Consider the following 12,517-nt stretch of genomic DNA (forward strand, 5'->3'; position numbering starts at 1 on the left):
TCTATCTGAATAATTCTGATGAGATATGAAATGATAAGTATCTAATCAATTATCTAACTAAACCCTTCTTAGTTTACAAATTTTAAATCTGACTCAGAAGTCACTGCCCCAGTATCTATGCACCTCATCGCACGCCCCTGCCTCCTCGAACCTGCACACGACGCTTGAACCCCTGTCCAGAAAAACGGGTTCGAAACGACTTACTCGACACCCATCGCATCCATAACTCCTGTCGCATCCGAACATGTTCAATTCTTAACATCCTATCGCCCACCGCTAGCACAAGACGTAAATACGTGGATGCGCTTTACCGAAACTGGTTGTATAATGGTAGTTGGATACAAATATAGGAAACAAGCTGCATGTACAACATCATTACAATTCATTACAGTAACGCATCGAACGGTTTCAAGAAAAGATACCAGTTTTCAGAGGCGAGAATATTCTTTTTCAATAACAGCTGATACACTTGGAATAGGCTCCCCGATTGGTCGTTGCAAACTCGTCCACTCGCAGCTCTCCGTATCGAAGACCTCTGCAAAGGTATATTCGGCACCTTTCAACACTGTTCCAACGACATACAGCCTTGTTCCAAATGGCACGACATCAAAGCGCGAGGGAACGTGTCGCAACTCAGATATCTTGATCCATTTTAGTGGTCTTGCCGCGAAATCTTTAACAGCCACAGTATTACCCACGTCACCGCCCAAAACGTAAAGCTTATCGTTGACCACGGCGGCTTTAGGCCCCCGACGCGGGTTTGGCAAACCGAGAGCGTCAAGCTGCCAGAATCTGAGATCCTCACGATGAACCGGATATGATTCTACGCTGCGAATAATATCATATACATTGGAATTCCCACCCAATGCGTATATCGTTCCATTTCTTGCTGCAATTGCGAAATTACTCCTCCGATAATACATTGGAGTTTTTTTCACCCATCCAGATCGACGAGTGAACGCTTCAGTTTCATAAAGCTCTGAAATAGAGTGCAAGTGAGTGTCGAGTACACTGCACAAGTAATAAACCTAGACGCAGTTCAGTCGTACGACTACATGAACGAAAATGAACAATGTCTTTCTTACTGTCGGAAACTATTGGAACATATCACAAATTTGATTAAATACGAATACAAGTAAGAGTAAGATCGGCGGTCGAATGAATCGAGATAGACATTATGGCATCGTGTTGTCTTATGCCGAGGTGGTCAGTAATGGATACCTTCAATTATTCAAAGTACTGAAGTACTTTACTGCTACTTGAGTTATTTAAATTTAAATTATATTCAAATTAAATGTAGTTTACAGTTACTTACTTCTACTTCGGTAAATTTCATGATTGACTTCGTGACGTTTAGTTACTTCTGTGATATTTTTATTATGAGGGAGGGGGAGAGAGAGAGAATGAGAGAAATAGAGAAAGAGCGAGAGAAAGAGAGAAAGAATGACAAATAGAGGAAGAGAGATGGAGACAAGGAAAGAGAAATACAGAGAGAGAGAGAGAGAGAGAGAGACTGAGACGGAAAAATGTCGGGGCGGTTTTCACGGAGTAAAGCTAACCCCCGATTGCTGAGCGCCTACCGGAAAAGCCGGCGATTTAAATTGTCGTTATTCTTACTCAGCGCGAATGGAACCCACGACCTATCGATCAAGAAGCAGGACATTCTACGATCACGATATCTCGTTCATTCGCATGGATGACGGTATGGTGATAAACATGTATAGGATGCAGCAAGTCTACTACTAGACTTGGTTTTATAGAGCCACAAACGTAGCAATGGAAAAGATACCGAGGCTAAACACTGAAATCGCAATTCAAATCATATTATGGTTTTTACCAATAATATACCTCTCGTGCCTTTGACTCCTCCTACCGCGTAAATGTCACCGTCTACCACAATTGCACACAATGAATGTCTTTTATGTCGCATTTTGGGTCCATTTCTCCAGTGTCCTTTCGTAGGGTTGTATACTAGAACAGAACTGGTCGGCCGCCCATTAGACAGCTGGCCACCAATGATCCAAATGCATCCCTCGTAAGCTACGACTGCAGAGAAATTCCTGATAAAAGAAAACTTATATTCACTTGTATGACAATGTAAAACGTAAACGTGGGCAACATGTTGGCAAATATACAGGCTATCGTTAAAATGACCACCAACATACATGTTATCGAATGAACGGATAACTGGTTTAACGACTAATCGTCATGGGATTAATTAAATTTTTTGAACGGATAACTGGTTTAACGACTAATGGTCATGGGATTAATTAAATTTTTCGAACGGATAACTGGTTTAACGACTAATGGTCATGGGATTAATTAAATTTTTCCAGTAGAAAAGTCACACTATACAGGTTGTATAAGTTCTTTTGAAATTTTCTCAGTTAGGTCAGAGCTTGAAATAACTGCATATTAGGCTTTTCTGAGTACAGAACTTCAATATTGCAGCAAACAATATACTTTGCAACTGCATATCACTTTATCAATGAGATGGATGAGGATAAAAGCCCGAATTGGTTCCCACTCAACTGTATTCACAGCATAAACAATAAACATACATCGGATGTGACTTGATGAATCAGTCATATCGCAGGAAATAGGTTTCGAATTAACGTCTTTCTGAGAAAATAAATCTTATGCATATGTCCTCAGAAGTATCATGTGTAGAGACACGATATCGCGAGTCGCTTTTTATTGCGACCCCCGTTGTGTTGGAACAGAGAAACGAAAAACCATATTTCGTATTGCAAGTCCAGGTCAGGTATTTTCATTACCGGATAGGTCAGGAGTGTCAAACTCCTTTTGGGTCGCGGGCGGGAATCAAAAATTTTGATCGCTCGTGAGCCGGACCAGTTATTGATTGCAAATCATTACCCATCTATACCTTTGGCTTTCACAGGAATATCATCAACGTCATGCAAAATAGCACTATACATTATATCACGGATAATGTGGGCTCTGTGAGTGCAACACCGTTATGTGCGAACAAGGGCACAAATACGATGATTGGCCGATAGAATATTGTTATACATCACTAAAACAGGGGTCCGACGACGATACAAGTTGGAATATTACTACGCTACCCTTATTTTAATCTTGACGCGTAGTTGGCCCTGGGTATTCTTGGTGAGGAGCACAAGAGATTGTGAACGCGGGCTTTATTAATTTTACAGCACCTACTCATTAATCAAGTTTCCATGGATATAGCGGCTGGGACTTCTTCGGTCCAAGTAAGGTAAACAGCAGTGCAATCTAATATAACTGAATTATATTCTTCGTATAGCTATTATATATCCGTCTATTTTACATACAACGACTTCGGATTTTCGTTCCCGCCTCTGTGAATACCTATTGTTTGATCCATTCTCCGAATATCTCCGAACTTAAGAGTGCACTTTTTGCCTTCTCAGAATGTATAATCGATGCCGCCGACTAGACCTTGATGTTTCCTCGTGTGATAACTCAACACTGCTGAGAGATGATATAGTGGTATATGAACATGTTCGACACTTGCTGTCTTGAGGGATTATAATTATTCACGCCGAAGTATTTATTACTAAATATCTCAACTTCAGTTAGAAATGTGCTGGATAAGACGATACCTTCTCAATTCGCTCAGAACAACCTCGCCGGCCGGATGAAATCGTCTGGCGGGTCGGATGCGTCCCACGGGACGTATGTTTGACACCCATGGTTTATATGCTTCTAGGCCTAACTTAGCATTACAACCAGTTAACGCCCTTCAAAAATTTGAATGATGGCGATATTTCAGATCTTCGATTGGCAAAAGGTAATTGAAGAATAAATACCTTCTGCGCTTCCTTTTTCTTTTCACATTTACCCATTCGTCCCTATCGAAATTGTAAAGTTGCAGGGAATTGCCTTCGGATCTTTCGTAAAAACGAACAGGGCGGGCTCCTCCAAACATATATAGAACGTCCCGACCAGGACCTGAGAGTCACCATTCGTTTCATCACTTCCTATTCTAGTCTAGAAGTGTCAACCAAATGCGCCCGTATAAAAATGTACTTCACTTGACAGCAGGATTCTGTGGGGTTGGGCATATCATCGTCTAACGCAGGGGAGGGCATACTATGGCCCATGACAACATTTTATGAGGCTAGCGAAAGCCCTAATAAATTTATGAAATATATTATTACAATGCATAGTGAAAATGAAATTGCTGCAGCGACAAGATTTCTCCTAATATATTTATTCATGATATTGAAAAGCATAGTCCAACTGTGGTATTTCTCTTTTTCCTTGCTAGCGTCATACTATCCTCGGGGTCTACGAATTTAGTAACGTTTTGGCTGCAAAACATCTTAGAAAATCAAAACCAAAATGCCTTGATTCGGATCTTGTGCGTGGGATTTAGGATTGAAAACTCCAACAAATTCACTACCAGTGCGCTGGGCTTTGAAACATCAATTCGCAGTCTTCGGTCACAACTCATTCATAAAAAAATAATTAAAGTTGCATATGAATGCTTTGCCGTTATTAAGGAATCGTCTAAACAGTATTTCTGTTTCGGCGTCGGAGGTAATGCAATAAGTATGACGGATATATGATGAATACGTGGCTGCAATTTGAAACACTACTGTAAACCGTACATCCCAATCATAGACATAATTTATGAAATTATGAGCTGCTGAATAAAGCAACCGAATTATAAAATGTTTGAGACAACAATAAATTATGTTGATGTCGTCGAAAGAATGTAAAGAAGGCATGTTTCGCACAGCAACACAGCAAGTCATATGCTGCAGCGTAGTTAAAGGTAACGTGATTATGGACTGTCGGCATCATGCGTCCTATATATGTAACGCTGCTGTTCACAAATTCAAATCCCCGTCTGGTTCCAAGAATCAGCATGCTTGACTTATATCTTCGACAAGTATGTTTCTCAAGATAACCAGTTTATTTATCCTCGATAATGTTGCTGACGAGTGTGCGTTGTGTGCGTTATCATTAAATCAGTATTTGATTCGCTGTAAACGTACATATAGATATATCTATATTCTATATTATGCTTATTGTTCATGTCATGGGTAACTATGGACTCAAATGATTTTTTTATCTCAATATTACTATGGTGTGGCCTGCGAACGGGTTCGGATGCGTCCCTCTAGCTCAGTGGTTCTCAACCGGTGTGCCGCGGCACACTAGTGTGCCAATTGGACTGCTCAGGTGTGCCGCGAGCAAATGTGGTGAACTATGTCGAAGTATAAGAAAAATCCCTACTTTTAGTGTGTCATTGTCGGTTTTTCAATTGAATTTACCTGATCAAGACACGCGATGCACAATCCGATGCAGTGAACAGATATATGGATGCCGAGGCGACCGTAGTTATGGTATCTCAATCTAGTATTTTTATCTTGCATCCCCATATTAGGTCATGGATTGGGTCTTTCTCTGGGCTTTTTTTTGTAAAGACGCTCTGATCACAGCAACGTATGGGGCGGAGAATCGAATAAATCTGCAACGCTTAGCAACTTGGTACTGCACTGCCATGAATCAAACTGGGGCCTCCGCCGTCAATGGGTGTGATATGCTATAGTTTGCCAACATAGTAGCTTTTAGGACGGTGGCAACTAAACTCGGGTAATTGGACCGTGATATTGAGGTGTGGCGGAAGTGTTCACCTTTACTTGTCTCCCATCAGAACCGTAGGCAGGCTTTTTATGTTTCTACTTGTAGTTGTATTCTTTCAATGTCTTCGTCATCGATGATCATTTTACACCATGCCGATATGAAATATTTTGATTCCTGAGATGCCAACTTATAGCACGGCCGACTTTTTGTAAGACACTATAGGAGGACGAGTAGGAGCCTACACAAACCTCCAACACCTAGGAAGGCATTCTCATTCTCATTCCTTTGCATTCCTCATTCTCATTCCAGTGCTATTCATGTTTAAAAATTGGAATTGCCAACATAGCCATTCACATTCCGATTGTTAGGTAGCGTGCGACCACTGCAGGTAAAATGTAGGCTCAGTGCGCAATGTTATGTTGCAGGCGACAAATTCGAGAATTGAGAAGTGAAGTTGATCAAATTATATCAGTTACAATCTTCCCCGCTGCTGAGGTTTATTATCCCGATTGGTTGGAACTACAATTTAACTGCAGCTGGCTGCCAGTAACACTAATGAAGTATACCATCCTCATATGTGCTATTACACTATCTGTGTGGAAATGCGTTTGGCATCCTTGTTTATTGTATAATACACCTCTGTTTGTGTTCGTGGCGATCGTGATTGGACTCTTCGATGAGAAGTTTAATTATATCGACAATGCGGTAGTGGGCAGACTTTATTGTCAAGTCAATCTTATGAAATTCTGGATCTGAAGTTTAAATGAGATCTCAGCAGGCCAGTTATGTGGTGACAGAGGTAATAGCTTATAATTCAAAACCTCACACAGACACGGAAAAAGCTCTTCTTCCGACCTGCAATAAAATTTTTGAAAAATGTTTGGGAAGAATTGAACACGATTTCCATATCAAATGATACCATTCGGAGACGTATTTGTGAGATGTCCGCAGAGATAAGAAAACTCAAGCAGAGAAAAGCCTACTTCCGAAAAGGTAGCAGTACCTTCGTCAGTGACCACCTCTGTAAGACTATGGTTGCTGATATACGCATTCTGGTAGTTTGCCTGCGTCGTAAGCGAAAAGAGTTTGGAGCCACTGTGTTAGTGTGCCGCGACCTATTTTTAATTTTCAAAGTGTGCCGCGAGGTCAAAAAGGTTGAGAACCACTGCTCTAGCTGAAAAGGTTGCCCATCCCTTGTTTAACGGATCGCGAACTCGGTAAATAAGATGCACTTGCAGAGGGTTGGATATCATGGGACTCTTTTAGCAAAACTTGACTACCGTTTTCGATGAACCGTTAGGTCTACATCGATACATCCACTCCAATGCAGAATTCATATAGTTCAATGGTTATTCGAGGTAAAGCCTGTTATATCTGAACTGGTATCAAAAAAGGAACAGCAGACACCGATTGCAAATAATATTCATTGTTGTGTTGCGTAGGACAATCCCAGTTATTGGTTTTGTTTGTTCCATACTCCGTCGATCCAGTCCATTTGTGCACATTGTAATCGATTAGACGTGATTAGATCAGTATTGTGGTAGATTTATGACCGGGTGAAAGCTTCAGGTTTCACGAAAGCTTGCAGATTAGCGTACGTGTTCCGCAGGTTATGAAAGGTTAAGTAGGCTTACCATATTTTGGAAATCTAAAAAGACGACACTTTTTCAGAAATTTGAGACTTGCAAAACCGGAGAAAAATTCTCAAAAACCGGTGAATTTTTCCCACTTTGTGAGCGGTTGACGAAAAAAAATGGTCATCTCTTCCGCTCAGAGCTCAAAATACCGTTTTTCTTTCCGCATTGCTAGGTGGATGACTAAAAAAAAGGGTCATCTTTCCGCCCACAGCTAAGATCACCGTTTTTAACTCCGAAATACCCGCCGGAGCGTCACTTCTATGCGAATTTACGGCATATCACTCGCAATTTGCTCTAAATCTGACCTAAATTTTCAAAAAAGAGGACAAAATCTCAAAAAAGAGGACAAAAGGGCGTCTTCCGAGGACACTTTCAAATAAGTCAAAAAATAGGACGTATGGTAACCCTAAGGTTAAGAAGCATCGATATAGACGAAAGATGATCAACGACTTCGGGTCAGATAGTTCTGCGTGTCTAGCGGGATTCTCCATTTATGTCGAATACCATCTAGTCCAAAATCATCCTAACGATTTGAGGGCGATTCCCGTTCATAATAATGATAATATACATCATAATTAAATTAAAGGAGAAGAGGTAGCGCAATAAAATTCAGATTGTGCTAAATCATAATTAGAGATGAAGGAGCCGTGAGCAAATATCTAATTCAAGTTGGCAGAACACACATGTGCTTCAATTCCTTTTTCCGTATTTCTATTATTCTACCAATTCCTTCGATTATCATGCTTTCCAATGACTGCGTAGGTTCGAAACCCATAATTAGAACCGTGAATTCGAAGACGTTAGGTGAATGTTCATTATTAAACTCACTGTTCCAGCAACCAATAGTATGTCAATCACAATCCCGCACTTACCGAGATCTTCTTCGGACGTACTTTCGTTTGTTGTCATGTCGGAGGTACTCGAAATATAAAAAGTCATTGCGTGGTTCTGCTCCAATATATTCTCAAATTTCAAACTAACGAAAATGTAAGTGACGTTCTGGAGACAAGATATGAAGGAGTTACATACGTAGGTTGAATAGATCAATCGAATGCAAATAATTTTGAGCATGTTAGGAATTCATCATGTTCATTGTTCATACATCATCTTTATAACTTCATTCCATTGCAATTCTGGTGTTTGAAGTACAAACGCGTGGCCGAATATGTTACGATAAGCTTTATAATGACTCTGATCAATAAAGAAACGTACAACCTGGCGCGATATCTCCGTAGGTTTATACGCCAATTAATCTCATTCGTTCGGGGTCTCTGTGCTTCAAGGGATGGACCTACTCTCGTCGATCACTTTCACAGTAGGAAATGAAACTTACTCTGCCTGAACCCATCACAATCTCAGAAGCATCTCTCGTCGAAGCAAATCTCGTCTGACGTTGGCAGCTGTAATCCAGACAATAGTCTGATGAATCAATTGCAAGTAGACATCATGATAATCAACTTTTTCGTAATCATCATCAAGATTGAAAGTCTGTACGTTTCGCATGTATAGAGTAACTTGTTGTTGTTGTTGGAGCATTCATGGTGTTTCGACTATACAATGGTCATATAAATCAGCCCGAGATATCTTATTATAATTTCGTATCTGCCGACTTGTAGTACGGTTCAAATCGTGACTTTTATGGGACATCGTAGATCACAGGTTACCAACCGAGGGATCGTGCCCCAGTGAGTCGTTTGCTTATTCTCTGGGGTCGCGGTGACGGAAATTAAATACCAATGAGCATTACAAGAATTTCAATCGGACGACGGACGGATGCTCTCTGCGGCACCGAGGAATACGAACCCAGCATATAAGGTATCAGGTCTGCTTCAGCCTCATTATAAAGCTTCATATACTTTGGTTGGTGTCTGGCCATCACTATGAAAAGTAAAGTGCCGGGAACATAGAAATCAATGAGACTGTAATGCTCCCCTGCAGGAACACTACAAGTAGGCGGTAATGCGATGTGTTAGTTAACGGTATATAACACAGGGTGGGCCGGTGTGGCGGGTGCCTTTATTTTGTGCTAGTAAACTTACGACACCGATGGAAACTTATGAAAATTATGGGAACTTATGAAACTTATGAAACTTATGAAACTTATGAAAACTTATGAAACTTATACATACACCCGCTTTCTCTTATATTATAAACCTGATTGTAAATAAAATTTATTACCGTGAATTATACTGGACTCATTCATCTTTACTTTGCTTAAATTCATTTCGAATGTCAAGTAAAAACCGTGGGCGTATTCAATGTGAAGTTGGATAACTCGGACAATTTTCACGACCAGTTCGAAATTGAGATAATTTCAGTTCATACCAAGTCAGAGCTCTTTGTTATAAGCACGAGAATGACAAATGTCTGTACAGCAATCTCGGTTTTTTTCGGACTACAAATACATAGTTCAGTATTATTTTCAGGAAAACCAGAAGTAGATTAGATTCAAAATTATAAAGCATTGAAAGATATCAGAAAAAAATTAGATATTACCAGCATTTCGCTCTAAGTAGACAATTATGTCGAAATGAGGGTATCTGGTATTCTCCTAAATTAACATTGCAATTTATATAAACATTGTTCGTAATTGTGGAAGAATTAAAGCTTCGTCCGGAGAGCTAGCATTTCTACATAATCTGTTGTGAAGAAAAAAAAGTACATCAAAACAATGAGTCGTCTATACCAGCGCATCTGAGATATTGTGCACATTGCACAGTCTTAAACTTTCCCAGCGCGGCTATCAAATTGGGTCGCGCGTTAGCATATGAAGATTGCGATCAGTCGCGTTTGCTGATTGACGCTGAATTGGTATCTTGGAAATAATAGTCGACGACAATGCCACTCAAGTATTTGGATAAACTACTTCCAATTAAATCTTTAGGACTACCCTTTCGATTCGCGATATTACTAAAAATACTCGTGAAGTCGTGATATACTCATATATGTTGTTACTTATCGTTCCCAATGATTATGATTTTAAAAATTATATGTAGATAGAATCACCACAGATCGACCAATCATCCCTGATGCACAATTGCCCATTGTCATCCATCGTTGCTCTGGTTAAACCTCTAATAAGTCTAGTCTCGTTGTCTCCTGGCAATCCAGTCACAGGCTTGTAACACCAGTACCAATATCCAGCCCTGGTGAACGGGTAGGGCAACGGCCGAAACGAAATCCGTCGTGAAAATCGATCACTAGAATGAGTAGTACTCATTTAGCGGATCACCGATCCGTTGAGGCAATTTCAAATTCGGGAGAATCCGAATTACGCTAGCTCATCCTTCACTCCTTTCGGATAATTTTCAGTTTTTAGTGAGATCATAAGTAAGCGAACAATTGTATTGAAAAATATAGCAACATGTAAAACGAAACTTAACTGAACGAAAGTTTGCATAAAGGTACGGCGAATAACGGAAAGATGCCAATATAAACACGGCTATTATTATTTGGCAGACACTAATTCGAAACCCCAGAAAATTTCCGCCATTCGTATATATACCTGAAATGAAAATCGGAACTTGCAGCAGAATTCGAAGTACAACTATAAACAGAATGTACATTGTACAATGTACAGTGCTATATTCCACATATCACCGAACTTTTCGTTTACATTTAGTCCTGGTTTGGAAGAATTATGTGCAATAATTGCCCATCAGTGGAGAGGGATAAGGATTTTGTCAGCTTATAGGCTGCCGGGGCGGGAAAAGCCTTTGACTGCTGAAATGAACGGCCTTGCTGCTCGTTTTCTGGCATGTCGTCCCAATCCCAAGGAGATACCAAATACTTTTTACAATTCTCGGCGAGGGAAAATGTACCACGGCCCGTGATCAATGTTCCCTCTAACTTTTGACGAGTCTGCGTACACTCACCAAGTCACAGCGCAGACCCTTGGACAAAAGTGCGTAACGACTAAAAAAAAGGTCTTCACTTCGGATTTCCTGTGCGCAGAGACCTTGTCAGCACTGCGCATTTGCGCACGTGCGCAGCTTAGAGGGGACATTGCCCGTGATACTCTTTCGCACATCCAAGTATTGTGAAGTGATCGCCGATTTTGGTAAATGAATTAGGTCTGGTAACTTTATTCTTTTTCCAGTCTGTCAATCGTTGTAGAACATGATTCATGGACCCGCAGTTGTTATTGGTGAACCATTGGTGTTCGATGCCCATAAAGCTACGAAGCATGCGCCAGACCTTGTTCTTCAACAAAGGTAGCAATCTATTTTGTAGGTATGGAACCAGCGTTGGGCAGATGCCATGGCACGTAGTCACTAGGTCTTTTTGCCTGCGTTCAAATTCCATTTCGTCTTTGCGAAACAAGAGATTGAAGACTTGGTTTACCAGGCTTTTTCTTCAATGCTTGCTTCTACCGATGTATTGCTGAAGTTTGTCGACCAAATTCGTCTTTAAATGATTGACACAGAGAACATGTTTGCAGTTTTCAAACGAGTTTTCGATTGCCGAGTGTAGTGCAATTTCGTCGTCTGTCCCCACGATAAGCCGATCAAAAGTACCTCCTATAGCGGAGCTGAGACGATTAAAGAAGTCGTTGAATGTCCCTCTATGTCTATCTGAACTATGGTGGAGATATATTGGAACGATAAAAATCGGATTTTTCTGCGTTCCGGTGCTTATCCTCTTCAGGTTTTTGAAAACTGCTACGGTAACGTACACATTGCCCAGCTTGTAAGTCTTATCAATTCCAAGTACGGTTTTTCCAGTACAACACATTTTTTAACATCTGTTATTTGGTCATCGGTGTACAGTGTAGGTTATACACGATTATGCTAGATGCTTTCCCTGGAGAATGGATGACTTTTCCCACAAACCTTTCCGTGTGCATCATGTTTACGACATCCAAAAGCTCGCCTGCATAACAGTTTCGCGGCAGGCTTTGCGCCCTTCTTTGCTGATCTTGTCCCGGTGCTTAGTTTGGTGAATTTTATTTATATTACGAGGCATTTGCGAGATACTTTCATATTCATTTTGAAGATCAACGTAAATGCGCTTTCCAGCTCCTATATTTACCCTTTTCTTTTATCTTATCAATAACGCTCGGTGGAGTGCGGGTGTAATTCTGAAGATTCACAGAGCTGTTTCCATCTGAGCCGCAGTCCCCAGATATACCCTTGTACTCCACGACACACACATTACATGGTCCCGATGGTCCACTCTCAATCCAGCTTATGCGTTTTTCGTAACCAGGGTTGTTCTTTAATTTAGCGTAGTATCGCCCAACCGTGATAACGTCGCCTGGACAAGGCTGCGGTGATAACGGC

At 40.7% G+C, this 12,517-nt stretch overlaps 2 protein-coding genes across 1 annotated transcript; both read right to left on the minus strand.

The window, feature by feature from the left end:
* Positions 1-12,517, minus strand: part of LOC145456243 (uncharacterized) — a 223,473-nt gene that overhangs the window by 95,065 nt on the left and 115,891 nt on the right.
* On the minus strand, positions 310-8,231 carry LOC145454931 (kelch-like protein 23). Its single transcript, XM_080332864.1, has 4 exons — positions 8,108-8,231; positions 3,813-3,954; positions 1,849-2,060; positions 310-979 (listed from the first exon to the last, which is right to left on the minus strand). The coding sequence occupies exons 1-4, from the start codon at positions 8,172-8,174 to the stop codon at positions 429-431; spliced, it is 972 nt and encodes a 323-aa protein (XP_080188990.1). The 5' UTR covers positions 8,175-8,231; the 3' UTR covers positions 310-428.

The sequence above is a fragment of the Botryllus schlosseri genome, chromosome 14 (assembly GCF_051294905.1).
Source record: "Botryllus schlosseri isolate E-star chromosome 14, Bs_hap1, whole genome shotgun sequence".
Classification (NCBI taxonomy): Eukaryota; Metazoa; Chordata; class Ascidiacea; order Stolidobranchia; family Styelidae; genus Botryllus; species Botryllus schlosseri.